The following is an 18,315-nucleotide window of genomic DNA, read 5'->3' as shown; positions in this document are numbered from 1 at the left end:
AGTGAATGGCCACGTCTCTGTCCCGGCAACACACACTGGTCAAAAACTTTTGCGGTATGTCTTGGGACGAGAGAATTGGGAAATCACAAAGCTATAATAATATGTAACACATAAAGTCTTTTAATATAAAAAAAGTTCATGAATATTGAAATCTAATTTACTTAGTAATAGAGCGTTAAGTAACTTAATTACATCATGCCTCCTATAAAATATAATACATTAAAAGTGGCAACTCTATAAAATGCATTAAAAGCGTCGTTTTCATATTCTATTATACAAAATGCATATTACATAAAAAAATTACGTCACACAATCGACTGCAACTAATGGATATAATTGTTAGATAACTAAACATCCCGAAACATATTGTATTAAAACACGAATCTTTCTTAGTAATAGTCAATCAGTATCGATTCAAATACTCATAAAAAGAACTACGAAATCATTTTCGACATGTTTATAGTATTCCAACCTTATTACTATAGGATTAAGATTCTTTTTTGTTAAAAAAGTGAGATAAAAATAGTCATCGACTTCATCAAAACTCCGTAACAACGATAACCCTATCAAAGTGTGAAAGCATCTCAGATCAGTAGAAGAGAGTTCGATGATTTTTAATAACTGTTAAAATTTCCCTATTTGTATTACAATAGGGTTCATAATCCAACGTAATACGATGACCTTAAGATGCTTGTTGAACTTTTATTTACGTAACTTCAATAGGCATTGATAAGACGATGACCATGCAGAAGTAGCGATGGGTCTTTGTATTATTGACCCTATATGAGTGAAAGTTGCGAGTTCCGGCAGAATCTGACACCTGTGGATACACGAGAGTATGGATACGGCGGCATGCGTTCATTCCACGTTTGGCTCGGATCCGGCGCGCGCGCATCTCCGTACAAAAGACATCAACGATTCAAGTTATGTTAGGTTGTAATTTGAAAATGATAAGTGAATTTTAAGTGGTGTGCTATTTCATATTAAATCGTTCTACAATTTGATAATGTTATACCAAAGTTAACATTTATTATATCATAAAAATGGCTTATTTCTCGAGAGTAGTTTTTATTTTAGCGGTAACTTCAGCTCTGAGGGTAAAAGATGATTTAGAATCGACGGATCCTCACGAAGTAATGATAGCACAGGAGTCTAGAAGCTACCATACATTTGTAGCACCGCCAGTTCGAATCATAAAACCTTCTGGAGTGATTAACTCGCACCGACCGCAGTACAACTTGGATTCTTTGGAAGAAGATTTGGCCAACTTAGACGTCGATAACTTCTTCGAAGCTACGACAAGAAAGAGTTTGTACAAAACATATAATCATCAGAATTCAAGGAATAAGGAGGCAATAATCAAAGATGCGGTTTTACGAGCTTTAGAGAGAAAAGATCATGTTGGTAAATTCGCTCAGATTCTACCCATTATTCGGGCAATGTCGGGTAGTCAGAGAGTTGCACTTGCGTCGTTGGTCGCCAGTCAAGTGAGCACTCCGCCGGGAAGATCACCCCTCAATCTTTCACAGGTGAGTCTTAGTGATTTCATTATTTCAACTTTACATTTACACACAACCTGTAAATATACTCGTATAATTATGTATATAATTTAACATGTAATATAGAGTGAAAATTTCACCTAGTTTCAAGAAAGACCGGTACTAAATGTTCCCTCCAAATGTTATTATTAAGTTGACAGTGTGTTATTTACTTTACTAACTTATTAATAAGCAATTATTACACAAATCTTACTAACTTCTAACTATGATATAAATGTAAAAGTTTAGATGGATGGATGTTTGTTAGAGTTTGTAGCCTAAACGGCTGAAAATATATCGATGAAATTTAACATAGACCTACAGAATTAATTGTAGATAACTAGCTGTCGCCCGCGACTTCGTCTGCGTGGTATTATAAAATTTAAAAGTAAATAACCTATGTGTCCTTCCAGGCTTCCATCTATGACTATGACAAATTTCATCGAAATCCATGAAGCCGTTTAGGCTACAAACTCTAACAAACATCCATCCATCCATCTCAACTTTCGCATTTATAATATTAGTAAGATACAGGTTTTGCATTTCAAACGTCACAGAGTAATCATTTAAAGGACTTTTAAATTACATTTATTGCTTAAAAATGAGTGATATCTTTTCAAATATTTTTCACAGCTGACTACGATATGATGTTATATTACATATAAATAGGAAAAAGTGCGTAGTAGAAAGTGGTTTAGGAAGTAACAGGTTTATTCGGAGTTGCAGGATGTTTACAAAGTTCTAACGAAACACGTAATCGTGTAAGATAAATAAATAGTAAAGTTTCTAAAAACGTTACTATCTCGAAGATTAGATTAGTCGGTTGGAAGAAATTCGATATAAGATAAATAAAATTGGTTTAGAATGTAAAAAGTAATCTATACTATTATAATAAAGCATAAACACACACTTCTTTGTTACCTTTTCTTAATAAAAAGCCCTACACTTACGTCACGCTTTAAGTTATATGTTTTCATGCCATTAAACATAGGGGGTAAATATTTTGGATAATAACCCTAATGTGGGAAAGCGACCATAAGTTGCTGCTAAGATCAAGGAAGCAAGGTTGTCATCATGTCATGTCATTTTGACATTTGTAATTGATAATTTGACAAATGTAAACAATCAAATAAAATTTTAATAATTTTATGCGGATGAAGTCGCACGGGAACAGCTAGTGTCTAATAAAAGTTCTTAGGTATCTGTTATTTATTGATATGAAAAAAACACGAACATATGTATAACACGAATTAAAAACCTCATATTTGAATTTAGTTAATATTTTATTACAATAGTCGGATTTAACGTTCATTAGATGCAATAAAATTTAGTAAAATGAAGATTTACGATAACATTTAAACGTATGGAAACAAAAAACACGGTTATATAAATCGTAAAGATTTCAGACAAGATTTGCGTCTGCTTACAATCGTCAATTGTTTCACGAAGGCTGCAGCTATGATACTCTAATCTGATTTTCTAATGTTTTGATATAGTTCTTACAGTAGATTATAACTGAATAGTTACTTATTATGTAGTCCCTATTTTGATAAAGGGTATGAAAACGTAAATTTTTATAATAGAACAAGCTTTCGCCCGCGACTACATCCGCGTGGGAATAAAAAACATGAGTAAGTCCCTTATGTGTTCTTCCAGACTATCCTCTACATCTATGACAAAATGTCATTCTATGACAAAAATATTAGACTATATATTTGACTAAACTATTGTACAACAATTGTGCGATTGTAGATTGTTTCAGAGCCCATTCAACTGTCTTAACTCTCTATTCCGGTTACTATAAAATGTAACGAAAATCTATTTACATGTGATTTGATCTTATTTTTATGAAAATACTTAAGCTGTTATGCGATTGTCGATTGTTTTGCAGTCAATTCAACTGTTTAGTTGCACAACTAAAAATCTAGTAGTATGCGCACCTCCATATATGTTCATAGGAATCAAAGCGCGACTAAACAATTTTGCGATAGTTTAGTCAATGGTGTGCGTGCTCTCTTGTAATCTATCGTAGAATTAGATTCATCGTCAATGTACAAGAGATTTGTTTTAATTTAAATTGATAAATCTACTATAATTATTAAATAAGAAGTATTATTAATAATAAGTTTTATAACGTGTGATATCTTTTATTATTTAATAATGTCATAGTTATTACAATTCAATAACAAAATATTCACAAATTTCACCAGATGCAATCTCGATAATATCGATAACGAGGTGATAATCGGATTCCGCGATTACATAAGTCACGACAAACTTTCAAAAAGATATACACGTGATAAAGAAAGCGGGAAAGATCAAGTTTTTAACGTTCATGACGCAAAATTTAGAACAGAATATTAAAAGTAAATTACAATAAAATATAAACAAAAGACATAATATAAAATTATCATAGAAATTATTTAATAATTTGTTCAATTTCACATTTGTTTCATCTGTTTATTTATTATTATTACGTTATTAAGTGATTAGCAAAATGCATTCGATTGCAACATTATGCATAAACATTAGAGAGAAACTTCTTAATGCAAATATACGAGTATACAAAAGATTGAATTAAATTAAAAGCGTTACAATTTATAGACATACATTACTACTGGTTCAATATTACTAGCATTATTCTATTATCATCATTAAAATGCATTTGATTTCAAGAACACATACAACCCCATTGATGGACTCGAAGCTATCCCTAGGTTAGGAGTGACTAGGCCATAGTCAACCACACTGGCTCATTGGTTGGTTGACATCACACATATCTTTAAATTTCTACACAGATATATACCCTTCTCTTTACCACCCTTTACTTTTAAGAAGAGGATGGGAAGAGGAAGTGGATTTAACGGTGGAGGAGATGCATAGGAAGGGGAAATATCCACTTTATGTGCGTCTCCTCCGTCGGATAAGGGTAGGCAACGCATCTGCAATTTCGGATGTCTATGGGCAGCGGTTGCTTCGCCATTTTGGCAGATCCAGGTGGCCGCTTGCTCGTTTGCCACTTTATGTTATAAAAAAAAATATACAGGTTACATTGTCTTGCATATGTATCGTTGGGTAATTTACTTACATTTGAAATTTAAAAATCAAATAACACATTGGTACAGGACTTACAGATTACAAGAGCTTAACCCAGAGTCACAGATGCTCCCAATATTTCTAATTACATAAATAATTATTTTTATTCGAAAATGTTAACACCTTAAATTTTCTTGTACCTTTTTTCAATGTTTTAAAATAACTCATTAATTGTAATGTATTTTTTTTGTTTTCTTTGTGTAGATATTAAAAGAATTGTAATGAAGTATTGGGGAAGGAATTGGCTCCTGTGACACAGGGCAACCTACTACAGGAGCCAAGACTTTCATGAAATGTATACAAAAGAGACAATAAATGAATTATTATTAAAAAAAAAATAAAAAAAAAAAAAAAATTGTTAAGGATTAAAAGAAACAAAACACAGTCGACCAACAAAACTATCGTATATGCAATTTTACGAGGAACAAGAGAAAAATTTCCCACTGCATTTTTACTTTCCCACTTGACAGATAATCGCGTTGCGATTATGCTGTGAATTGAAAACACTGTGTTTATTATTATGAGAGTGTTGGATAAAACAAAAGGTTTTTTTGCTTTTACAACTGTCTCTAGGAAGCTCTTAGCTAACGTCAGGACGTAGCGCTAATAGCTCAGGAGCTATTTCATAGATTGAAACATAAAAGAAAAGTCTAACTGCAAATTAGTCTAATAAATGCAATTAATTTTCTTCCATAATGGTATGTGCATTTTTAGTGCATTTTCAAAAAAAGTGACACGCTAATATTATTGTGACAGCGCTTGCGAAAAGTTTAATCTTAATATAAAAAACGAACCAGTTATAATTACTGCACACAAAAGGTTCGCTGAGAGAATCGAAAATAATTCTATTGTTCGAGCGAAAATCATATTCCAATAGATCGAATTATCTGCTTTCAATAGAACGGTTTCATTGGAGAGTCGACGGAACGGGGGCATTTTTTCTGCTCGCAGTGTACATTTTCACGCGTCACCATACACAGCTACAACGAGCGAGACAGTATCAATTAACGTTATCTTTGCCTCTAGTAACATGATTATAACTATTTTAATTAATTAAATTATTTTCAACTAGCTTTCGCCCGCGACTCCGTCCGCGTGGACTTAAAAAAATCAAAAGTAAGTACCCTATGTGTTCTTCCAGAATATCGAATACATCTATACCAAATTTCATAGAAATCCGTTCAGCCGTTTAGGCTACAAATGCTAACAAACATCCATCCATCCATCGAAACTTTCGCATTTATAATATTAGTAAGATTTATTTTACTAATTAAATTCCACTTAAGAGTTTAGAAATACGAGGTTCAATAAAAATAAAAAGCAATCGAATATTACATCAGTTTTTGCTTTACATAGGATTTCAATAGACCCATTGTAAAATTCGAATCTTTATTTTCATATCCTTAATCGAAATGCGTCTGACAGTTGAATATTAATAGACAAGAGGAATAGTTGGCCGCCGCTCAAGTATGGCGGCGCGGCGTGCGTTTCCATCTCAATCTCAATCGATTCAATTCAAGTGAAACACGGAAATAATCATCACGGATGTCATGGCTAACAAAACGTTGTTCTTTTCACACTAGTATATTTTATCTAATAAATGAGTTAATCGTAATTACAAGAAAAAAAAACATACAGACGAATTGAGTACCTCCGTCTTTTGGGAAGTCGGTCAAAAAAGGTCTTTAGTGTCTTAACGTATTCAATTCATAAAATTTACACGAAAATAACATGAATTATTAATAATCTGGTAAAAATAAGGCCTTTCTTTTCTGCGTACGATTTTATAGGCCATGAGATATTTTTGTAGAATTTTAATCAACACATCAAAACTAAGTTAGTGTTTGTAATCTAAATATTGGATTACTAGCTTTCGCCCACGACTCCGTCCGCGTGTAATAAAAAAAAAAAAACAAAAGCCTATGTGTTATTCTAACTATCATCTACGTCTGTGCCAAATTTTCAAGATCCGTAAATCCGTATAGGCTACAAATTCTAACAAACATCCATCCATCTAAACTTTCGCATTTATAATATTAGTACGAGTATGATTATTAAACTTGTGCCTTGTTATTTTTAATATATTATTATAGTTTTCAAAATATTAATTCATAATTATACAATTTATCGGTTAATACTATCTTAATAGTGCTTTAAAATGTCTAATAGATCAAACGTTACACTACATATGCGGATTGAATAAACAGTTTGTTTCATACATGTTCAAAGAGTAACATTTCCATCAGATTTAAAATGTAGATCATTAAAGAGAGCGAAAGTGCCAATGAAAGTGATAATACTCCGAAACTTGTTTTGGTTATACAACATAAATATAACTCAATCTACAATACAATAGTAATTGATATAAACTAAATATTCTTCAATATTAAACTACACCTAGTTACAGTGAATTCTATCATATCTAGTTGGTCTAAAATCACACTTTCCTTCATCGTTACTCACATAATATTCTACGCATTCTCAAGGCTTTTTGACCTTAGAAAACCAGAACAATAAACATGACCTCAACTCTATCTAATAACAAACGACTTTTTCTCATGACCATGACACTTTCATTGTCAAAGATTTTTAGGGTATGATATAATTTTAAATTACACTATTGTGTTTATTCGCAGTAAAACTTTAAGAGATGCAGTTAAAAGATTCCAATATATTTTAGAACAATGTTTCTTTACACAAATTCAATAATACATTTACATTACAGGTAAGATCAATGTTCGGTAACGAAAACAATTCTACATCCGAGTTAATGCTGCCGATACTCTTAGACATGGCGAATCTGATACGACGCGCCGTTAGACCCGGCAAGGAGCAGAGAGATGTAAAACTACCACTAACACTTCCACAAACAGAGTACCTCAGACGTTCATTCATTGACGATGCAACACAGAGTGATGAATTCGATCCCGGAGTTGAAGAATTCAAACAAACAGAAACAACTAAAGCACCATTAAGTCACAACAATCGAAACACAAGAAGCAGACCTCATACAACTTCAAATAAATCAAATGAACTAATAGACAAAAAAACTACACAAGACAATAAAACAGCAGACAATTCAACACTAAACGCTAAAGATAATTCAAATAATACTTTAATGGATAAGAAAGAAGATAACAATGTAAGTAGAAAATAATTTTGTTTCATACAAATCCACAACATCTTAACATAATATGAGCTACCAATGCAATTGACCAAGTTAAGCTGATTACTAAGTACCTAAAGTGTTAATGAAATGTTTTCACATCATTGTCAAGATACGCAACGCGTAACAAATGAGGTGGAAAGTGAAACCTGGTAAAAGTTTTGTATGCTCTCGAGTCGACTTTGATCTTTTTAGTATATACCAAGGATAACGTCGGCAGCTTTAATCATTCTACTGGTAGGGTAATAAGCAAGTGTAACTGACAATGCCAATTTTGCATGCTTTTTCATATGCGGAATCTATTGATTTAATAGGCTCGGCTCAGCTTTGCCTTTATAAGTTATAGTTAGCGGTAACGATTGAGAGAAAGCGGAAACCCGATTACTGGCAAATAGCCATTTCATCGCAGTTATCAATGGTGACGATCTATTTTAGCTTGTTGTGGTCAGTAAACCTAGAAATAAACAAGTTATAGCAACTACAAATTTTACTTTGACTTGTTTTTGTCCGGATCCGAGTTTGAAATCTCACCTTTGTTTTTAAAGACAATTTTCTTCAAGTAGGACCGCCTAACATTTTTAAATAATTAATTTGACTGCAAAAGACTTGTGGACTATTTTAATAGTATTACAAAAAACATAAGTTAATTTAGTTAAAAATGTATTTGTGATTAATTTTCAGAACACCACAAAGTCATCAATAACGCAACAAAGTCGACAAGCGTTTGCTAGAAGCAGGTCAATGACCCTAGCAGACAACGCCACCCTCGATCTTACAGCGGACTCTACCAACCAATCGCTGCACGCACTTCCAGTCGCTGAAAAACTACGGTCACTTAATAGATACATTGATAGAAAAGGTAAACTTTACATGTTTCTCTCTTATTAGTTTTTTTTTTTTACAATGATGCATAACAAAATTAGGATGCCTAAGTTGAACCTCAATATGGCACAGCCAAATATTAAATCCGATGTTTTAAATCTTAAATAAATTGTTCACAAAACGACAACAAAGTCTGTCACTCACGAGTCTTTAAAACTTGACATACCAATAACTGTAGCTATCTCTTTTATTATTCCAGGGAACGTCATACGTCGTGCCACTTTCTCCCCTAAGACGCCACCTCGTCGCACTACCGTTGAGCCTCTGAGCAGAAGGAGACCTTTTCCAGCCAGGAAGCCAGTTCCAGCGGAGACCAAGTGCGAAATGTTCACAAACAACGTTTGTCTGCACTATGATGATTATCCTACGTAAGTGTAATTTATACAATCCAATACAATGGTTTATTTTGAACGCCAAAAACTGAAGACGTAATGTATGTAGAAGCATATCAATGTCGATCGTTTTTGATGAACGTGTATCCATTGCTTCTCTTTTCTCGTGGATTTCAGATAGCTGCCAAACGATTGGCTTTATAATTTATCAGAATTATTGGTTTACTCTTGGAATTGGATCGCTTGATTCAAATATATTAGTTTTATTTAGAAGTTAATTATAATCCCTACAATTTCCAGGGAAGCTATAATCCAATCGATACGACGTAACAAGGCTGCTGGCGCATTACTTGCTGATGTAAAAGACCCGGGCGAGGGCGCTGTGGATGGCATAACTCAGGCACAAGAGGCCAAGTATACCGCGGACCATTATCTCGTCTCAAACAGGTAAATTCTTTAGTCTTATTAGTACAAGTAACTTGTTGATTTTACGAACATAATAGCAATCAGTGCTTACATGGAATGTTGCTAAGATTTGACTTTTTCTGAAGACTAATGTAGTCATAGAGCTGATGCAAATTTTGAAAAACGACTTACATATTAAAATAACTCTTCTAAACTGATTGGAGTAACCAGTTCAAGACTAAACGCGTAAATAAAGTTGTTTTGACATTAATATCGATAAAAAATACAATGGTTTTAGGCGAGGTGACACAGCTAATAGAGATTTCGCGAGCGCGGGCGAAGCTGGCTTCATGTGTCCTAGCACCGTGAAGTACGCGAGACCGCAGCGAGCGCGCGCTACTTCTGGTCAGTGGAAGTTTATCGTTAATACCGGAGAACACACTCAAACTCTTCGACTTGAGAAGTGCCTGTAAGTACAATTTACTTAGATACTGGTACATTCGAACCCAATATTGACTAGTCTGATACAATCTGATTATTTTAATTTCAGAAAACCAAAGGAATCATGCACATATCTAACGGATAACTTCAAATCGAAATGTGTACAAGTTTATAACTACCACAGACTTCTGACATGGGACCAACAAAACGGTCTACATATGGATATTTTCAAGGTAAATTTTTACATCCCACATCATCTGAATAATGAACTAACAAAACACATTATCTAAAAATTAAAAAATGTTTAATTTTGATTTTTTCACTTCTAGGTTCCGACGTGTTGTTCTTGTCACATTGAAGGTTACAGCGTCTCATTCCCGCCACTAGGTCATAGAATACACGAGACTTCTTCTGAACATTTCCCCGGAGAAGACTTATCATCCGAACAAGGCAATCAAGCATTCGAAGCAGTCCAATCAACAATACATAAACCTGCTCTTTCTAAAGTACCGAATTTCTCCTTTAATAAACCCATAGATACATTTCCCCCGCTAAATGAAAATCAAAACTCAATACCAGGACAATTATTTACGGATGTAGTAAATGATGATGATGAGTTTAATAATGTACCATCACATAATATCCAAGATTCTTACGGGAATGCATATTTCACGGATTCGTTAAATCAACCTAGTTCAGTAAGAAATGTAAGGAAACCCTCGATAAGCCGCTATCCACTTGGAGGGTCAGGTTTTAGTACAGCAACGTTACCGAGCTTCTTAGAACCGCCTACGCCGGGGTCGTCTTCGTTTTCATATTCTAAAGATGCTTCTAATAAATACAAACCTACTGACAATTTATTCAAAAGAGGCATTTCGAGACAAAATTATAGACCGTTACGAAAAAAAATATCTGAAGCCTCTGATGATTTATTATCTTCGGGAACTTCTGTAGTTGGTTCATTATCTGGTGATTTAGATAACGAAGATGATTTGATAGTAGACCAACAAGGTGACATAAGAAAAACAAATGTAAATACGAATTTAAAAGCAACAATAGCACCTAAGTTATATGGATTTAGTACAGTAAAACCATTAGATAGTTCTGTAAGACCCAACGATCAAAATCATTTAACGAAAGAAGAAACTCTTTTGAATAGTAAAAGAATCAACTACAACTATCATCCTATAATTGATTTCTTTGAGGATGAAGAAAGAGAAGGAAACGAGTCTATAGATAGAGAAGATATTGTTCCGGAATTTATACCGTCCACAGAATCAGAATGGAAGCCATTGAACCGCCCTGTCTCTACTACGTGAAACGTCGTATATGTCAAATATTAAAAAAAATAGTTAGAATAGTTAGAATGATAGAAAAATAGAAATAGATTATTATTTTAACGAAGCCAAAATTATGATGCAATGTAAATTATTTATTTTAATTTATTTTTTATTGATTTAGTTAATTTATGAAGTTAAGTTCGTTAAGTTTTATGTCTAATAATATTTATAACTGAAATAAATAATTTTGAAGATTTTTTATTTTACTTTCAGTTTTATACTTTAAGTGGCTGTATTTCAAATATTTTATGAAGTATTAATAAAAGAGAAAGTGCTGTCGTTGAACAAAATCAATTGTAACAATGTTATTGGCAAAGTGAAGGCTGCTAATGTTGATTTAGAAATATTCGATAGCATAATAGTAACAGTGTAATAATGAAAACAAAATGTCCTGAATGTCTATTCAACCAAGAAATGTTTTTTATACTTATACAATTGGTAAGACCTGACTTTGACCTAAAAGGGTATAAAAAATAATACTCGAAAATTTTAAATTATTCATTTATTTTATAAAACAATTTAAATAAACGTTTCTTTCACATTCAATTATTTATTAGAAAAGGTAACAATTTTGTATTTATCACAGATAGTTTATCGTAGTGACCTTACAATTTAAATTAACAAGGTACAATTTTATACCATGAAATCGTAACCCAATTTTTAACACTTTAAAAAACGTTAGAAAATAGAAGACTATAAGTGGCACTGCTAATTTTGGATCCTAGCATAAATTTATACTAAATTCTACTAACATATTGATTCTTTACGAATCGACATAATAATACATTCTCTTGCTAGGGTCTAAAATATAAGGCGCAGAGGTGGTTAATGTTGGAATAACGCGTGCAAATGTGTCCAGTACTGCGATAGAATTTGTTCTCATGTGTTTGGAACTATCCTCTTTGTTTTCCTTTCTTCGACGCGAAGGTTGTCTGTTATGTTCATTAGCTTGAGTGATTCTTGCACTCCTGTAATTACCTCCATGCAAATCTCTGCCGCTACTTCTAGAGCTACCATAGGATTTAAAATTCCCGCCATGCATATTTCCATTGCCACCTTCATTTTCATCATGATCTTCATTTAATTCTATAAGTTTCTCGCTCTTCTTATTTTGGTTGTCTCTATTTTGACTTTGATTAATTTTTAAATTACCGCCGTGCGTTTTAGTACCAGATAAATTATTTGAAGCATTATTAAGGTCCCTTAATCTTGGATTTGGGCCACGACTTCTTCTTGTTCTTTGAGTGGTACTTCTCGTTCTTACGTTGTCGTGTTGTCTTCTCCTCTCTTGCTTACGTTTGGTTTGTTTTATTGTTTCATTTTCCGATGAAGGAGAAACCTTAGTAGTAATATTTGAAGGTTCTTTATTACTTTTTTCTTCAGTCGTTGCAGTAGGTGTATTTTCAGATTCTATAGATTCTATACTTCTGTAATTGCCTCCATGTCTAGGTCCGTTCTTGAGATCAACATCATCGTCAAAAATTTCAACATCAAATATTTTGTTAACTTCTCGTGCTAAATTTTCATCTTTATATAATTCTAGAATTTCAGCATTTTTTTCTGATGTTTTCCTAGGTATTTCTTTAATTATCTCTGTTTCTTTAATATCTTGCTTGAATTGAGTTAAGTTGTTATTATTTGGGAGATCCTTATGTATTTCAATTTTTTTCTTAGATATCACTGGTTTTAGATCTATTTTTAATCTTCGAACCGATGTTGTGCTTTCAGGTGCTACCGTTGTTTGAGGAAGCGTTTGTTTAGTTGGTTCAGGAGTAGTAACTTTGATATCTTCGACACTTTCATCACTATCCTCGGTATTAGATGTATCAGAGATATCATCCTCATCAGTTTTGTCACCCTCTTCGTCATTTTCATCGTCCTCTTCACTATCATCCTCTTCTTCATCGTCATTTCTGCCATCAATTTCAAAGTCGCTATCATAATTTGTTTTGCTATTAAGTTTCCGTTTTGTCTCTTCTTTCTCATAATTAGGCATGTATTCTTCCATATCATGTTTTATACCAATTAATTCATCGATGTCGTCTTTTCTCATATCATCGTTACCCTCGTCATATCGTTGTGTATCTGTTACAAAAGTACTCTTAGCACTTTTTCTTTTCTTTTCTCTGTATTTAGGAATAACAGTGTCATCATTTGTTGTCTTCGACTTTTCCTTCAATTTCTCATTGACTGGAATTGAGACTTTATCTTGATGAATTACTTCATCCGTGGGATTACGGAATCTAGTAATTAATTGCAACTTAGGTACCTGGTGATCAACTTTTTCTTCATTCCGAGGCGTGCTTGACGTTGTATGAATTCTAATTCTCTTTCTAATCGTTGGTTTTGATGTAGTTGTTGTTGAGGTTGTAAGAACAATCTCTTCTTCCTCATCATCATATTCATCATACTCGTCACTTTCCTGTGATTCAGATTCATCCTCTTCTAATACATCTGGTTTACGCTCAGGATACTCCTTAATTTTTTTGACTTTGTTTGATGATTCTGGTCTTTGTAATTCCAACGATTCTGGCAAGTATTTGGAAACATCGAAGAACTCCCTATTTCCATTTGCGTTCTCGTTCTTATGCGCTCTTTCGGCACGTATTACTTGACTTTTAGACTTGTCGTTTTCATTACTGTCGTTGGTATGAATTTTATAAGCTTCAGGAGTAATGGATTTTTTTATTTCTATAGGTGTATACTGAGGCTTGTGATTTAATGGTCTTTGTTCAAATCGTGGTTCACCCTGGCGCAGACCTTCATTTACATCTACAAATGTAGAATTTGATGTTTCCTTTTCAGGTGTTCTATGTGTTTTTTCTCTATCTTTTTTGCTTATATTTTTGTAAGTAATACTTCCCGTATTTCTTTTAACTGGTTGATCTTTACTTAAGTTTGTTGTGACTCTATCCACAACTCTGCTTGACTGCAATTGCTTAATTAACGGACTTATATTACTTGATGTAGTTGTTTTCTTCGAATCTTGAATTTGACTATCTCTTATTATTTTGTACGGTTCGTAAATAAAAGGAGTTGCTCGTTTCCTTCTTGCTGAGATTTCTTTTTTCTTTTCATTTTGATCATTACTGTTTTCGTCATTAATTTTCATCCCCTCGGATATCAAAATGTCAAGTAACAGTTTTTGGGCTAATGTGTCGTTAGCTTTTATTTCACTATTTTTCATTTTATCTTGATCAACGATACTGCTAGTTTGAGTCTCAAGTGTTATGGGATTGTTTCGTTCATTGAGGAATTTAAAAATATTCGAAATTGGCGCCCTAATTGGTTCTGGGTCTGAAATAAGGTCTTCCTCGAAAAATGGACTATCTAAAGGATTTTCTCCGAAATATTTAACTTTAAAACAATCGATTTTGTCACCAAGACCTTTCAAACGTTGTTTTTTACCGGTTTCTTTTATGCTTTGGTCATCATCTTCGTTGTTGTCGTCAGGATGACCACCTTTTTTCAATTTTTCTGGGATTGGATCAACATTATCGTCTACTTCAGGACATTCATATTGCTTTCGAGAGTCATAAAATTCAGTTCCCCCTTTCGTCTTTTTTGGAATATTCTTCAGATTTTCAGCATATCTTAAAGGCGAATGCTTATTAATTGCTTCCGTATTTTGATGGTAATAGGGGTACTTAGATAGTTTATGATCCGATTTATCGGCTTGAGTTTTATTTTGAGAATTTTTGCGCTGTTCATCGTCACTTGGGAAAGTTGTACTTAAATTAATTTCGGGTACCTCAAAATTTGTTTCCCTCTTACTTAAGCCATGTTGTGAGTCACCTTCGCCGGAGTTTTCTTTATCTTCATGTTGGCTGCGGTTATCATTTTCAATAAAATAATCACTATTATTCTCAGAATGATCGTCTTCCTCCTTTAATTCCTCTTTTTCTTTGTCATCATTCTTCCACTTTTCGCCATGAATAGTACTATCTCCGTATGAAGTCCCTTTACCATCTTCGTATTTTCCGCTATAGCTTGGTATTTTATATTTTCCTTCACTTGACTCCTTTTCTTTAAGATAACCTCCATGACCTTCGTGATCAGTTGCATGTTTTTGTTCTCCAGCATGATCATATGCAGCATCTTCATAACCCTCTTCTGAATAAATAGTATGAGCTTTAGAGCTTTTTACTGCTTCTCTCAGGCGAGGTGCGTTTAATATATCTTCATATGTTTCAGCGTCATGAAATGCTGCGTCTCGAGGAACATGCTTAACTGTTTCTATTTTTCTTACTTGGGCATAATTCTTAACGGGAGAAAACTCTACTTCATCGTCGACATTTTCATTTTCATTACTGGTGTTTTGTAATTCTAAGGCTTGATGACTACTAGGACGATTTTCTTTAACCGCTTTGTTAATGGATTCATCGACATTATTTCTTAACTGAGAAAATTTTGCCTTGCCTTTTTCGTATATATCATATCCATCAGGCTTTTCTTCGTGAATTTCGGCAGGTTGTACTTGAGGATACTCGTTTTGTTCATCATCGTATTTTAAGGCGTGTTGTTGCCTAAGATTGTGTAAATGGTTTTTTATTGGACGATAGTGGTTCGGAGTAACTTTTCCATAACTCTGTCCCCATGGATGTCTTATTTTATGATTCAAGACATTATCTCGATTGTTGTTTGATATTGGAGGCATATAGTATATAGGGCGCCGTTGTGGCTTGTGCATTTCAAACTGGGTTGGTTGATTTTGAGGAGGACTTTTTTTGCGATCTGTTTCATTTGGGCTTTCTAAATATTCACTTTTTTTGATATCAGATTCGCCAGCACTATTTTCGTATAACTGCAATCGGTTTTTAGTTGTCTTAACGTCATTCTGTACTTTTGCTAGAAAAGGATCTTGGTATATTATTTTTAACGCCGGCTCTTCCGCTTTGTAAGGATGGAATATATTATATTTGGTTGAAACTGGAGTCACGTGTGTGAGATGTTTGTTATTGTTTATGAACTGCCGGTAAGGTGCATGTATCTGTTTTCTGGGATCAAGAATTTTATGTTTTCCAAGCTCAGGTTTGTTGACACCCGTATGTGGTCTAACAGGGTGGGCCTTGTATAGATTCTCCGGAGATTTCACACCATGGAAATTGGCAACTTCAACAGCGAATTGAGGTTTCTTCGCTGTGTATTCGAAGTATTCTTTCGGTATTGGTTTTTGAGGATTTTGCTGCGCCTCTTTCGTTGCGAATGTCTCAACTGGTAAAACATTTTGGTTTTTTAACTGATCATTTTGCACTTCACTATTATCATTCCACTCAATTGGTACTCGGATTGTCAAGCACAACGTATATTGGAGCACGAGAAACGCTAAAACTCGGATCATGATTTTACATCACGAATCGCGACGAAAACTTCGGTCAACTGAATCAGTAAATGGCCTGACTACTGCTTTTATCTCCTCGGTTATTCGTTGCGGGCCGATTGCTAGTGACCGCTCGCTTTGATACTAACGTTTGGTCCAAGTTATAAGCGATACGAAGATGCTTTGAAATTTTTCTTAAGAATTTTATTGATATAAAAAACATGAATTGATAAAACAAATGTTAATTCATTTGTCGCAATAATTAAAATTTTAGTACAAATAATTCTTAGTAAGTTTTTAGATGCAATTAAATTTAATTGAATATAAAGTACTTAAAAATAACTTTTTTTTTTGCTTATGTATATGCTTTCACTGGCCTACATCATCGTGTATATAACCCAAGTCCGAGCTCTTCGACATCGTTTGAGTTAACCACTGAAGAGGTCAACAGATTGTGTTGATTCGAGACGAACAAAAAAAAATTAAGATGACAGTGCGATAAACAGAATAATAAGGGAAAGTAAATGATTACATTCCATTGCGTAGATCATTATTTTTTAATAATTTAGTTAGAACCAGATGCAGAAGATATAGAAATTTTTGGAATAAAAAGAGGTTAACGCTATTTTACTACAAAATACCGTGCAACTTAATAAGGACATGGAAAGTCAGCTTTGTTAGGATACGAACGTTTGAGAGAGTCGACAATTCTAAGCAATGTGGTGAAAGCTACGACTAAAATCAGGATTGAAATATCTCCCGGACTTGAGCCCGACATTCAAACGTTTTGTAATAACTTGTACCAGTTTTGTAAATAAACTTTTAAGTTATAATCTTTAAGACACAGACAAAATTTCTTAACAATTAAGACGATTTTCATACTGACTTTAGCTTATTTGTTTTTTTTATTACGTTTTTAAAATTTATTAACGTTTATTCAATACAGGCATACGTTCAGCAATTAATTTATACTTAAGTATAAGTGGAATACTTAGCAAAAGGTATAAATTATGTTGGTCTAGTCTTTCATAATGTATAAGACAATTATAACGGGAGTGGTCTTTCGAAAGTCAAAGTGGTTGCGACATATGGCGAAACATTATAGGTATTCTAGTCCTAGACTCCCACGGTAGGTACTGACCGGTCGCTTATTTGCGAACAGTCTTCGGTTCTTACTAATCGTTTAGTTTCTTGTAAAGTTAATATCTAAAATGCTTATGAACTAGTTTTAGTTTAAGACAGTAATTAAGGTTATATCAGTAAACTGATTTTACTTAGTTAAAAATAACTTTCAATTAAGAAAAATTATTTCTTTGTTTTTCTATTGAAATGCGAAAATGATCAGATTTAATCATTCGTTTATAAAAATGTTTCAAATATAATTTAGATTTTATTTTATTCTTTATTTTGCATCTAACTGTACGTACCTTTTAAAATGCCCTTTAATAACGAGAACGTTTGTGCAACGAAAGCTTTGCACATTTTCACAATATACCATTCGGAGAAATTGTAGTTTTTATATCTAAGTTTGTGGGAGATTCTATACACGTTATGAATTAGACAAAGTTATAACTTTAATTTATGGTTTTTAATTTATTTACAAATTTATAGAGGACATTTAATGACAAGGTGAACGTCCAGGTTGCTACTAAAAAGGGACGCCAGAACAATCTAAATACGCCTGTTTCCATCCCTCCCCAAATACTACAAAAGGCGCCCTTGAAAACTCCACCTGGGAGCCCTAGAACCATTCTGTGGTTGCCTGTTTGTTTTACAAAGAGATTTTTAATTTGAC

At 33.4% G+C, this 18,315-nt stretch overlaps 2 protein-coding genes across 2 annotated transcripts; one reads left to right on the top strand and one right to left on the bottom strand.

Annotated features, from left to right (window-relative positions):
• Window positions 1–854: 854 nt before the first annotated feature.
• Window positions 855–11,389, top strand: LOC106100238. Its single transcript, XM_013279033.1, has 8 exons — window positions 855–1,529; window positions 7,360–7,776; window positions 8,482–8,659; window positions 8,882–9,050; window positions 9,315–9,461; window positions 9,718–9,888; window positions 9,970–10,093; window positions 10,190–11,389. The coding sequence occupies exons 1-8, from the start codon at window positions 1,044–1,046 to the stop codon at window positions 11,177–11,179; spliced, it is 2,682 nt and encodes an 893-aa protein (XP_013134487.1). The 5' UTR covers window positions 855–1,043; the 3' UTR covers window positions 11,180–11,389.
• A 365-nt stretch (window positions 11,390–11,754) lies between these two features.
• On the bottom strand, window positions 11,755–16,566 carry LOC106100227 (MATH and LRR domain-containing protein PFE0570w-like). Its single transcript, XM_013279016.1, has one exon. It carries the CDS (start codon window positions 16,539–16,541, stop codon window positions 11,964–11,966), a length of 4,578 nt encoding a protein of 1,525 aa, XP_013134470.1. The 5' UTR covers window positions 16,542–16,566; the 3' UTR covers window positions 11,755–11,963.
• Between the last annotated feature and the right edge of the window lie 1,749 nt (window positions 16,567–18,315).

This window comes from Papilio polytes, unplaced genomic scaffold, assembly GCF_000836215.1.
Source record: "Papilio polytes unplaced genomic scaffold, Ppol_1.0 DF824069.1, whole genome shotgun sequence".
NCBI lineage: Eukaryota > Metazoa > Arthropoda > Insecta > Lepidoptera > Papilionidae > Papilio > Papilio polytes.
The sequence above is the reverse complement of the archived record's forward strand: the minus strand, read 5'-3'. Positions and strand labels throughout refer to the sequence as shown.

Coding starts and splice junctions, on each gene's coding strand:
- LOC106100227 (XM_013279016.1), bottom strand. CDS start 16,541: ATGATCCGAGTTTTAGCGTTTCTCGTGCTCCAATATACGTTGTGCTTG.
- LOC106100238 (XM_013279033.1), top strand. CDS start 1,044: ATGGCTTATTTCTCGAGAGTAGTTTTTATTTTAGCGGTAACTTCAGCT. Junction 7,777..8,481: donor ATAAGAAAGAAGATAACAAT/GTAAGTAGAAAA, acceptor ATTAATTTTCAG/AACACCACAAAGTCATCAAT. Junction 10,094..10,189: donor TACATATGGATATTTTCAAG/GTAAATTTTTAC, acceptor TTTCACTTCTAG/GTTCCGACGTGTTGTTCTTG.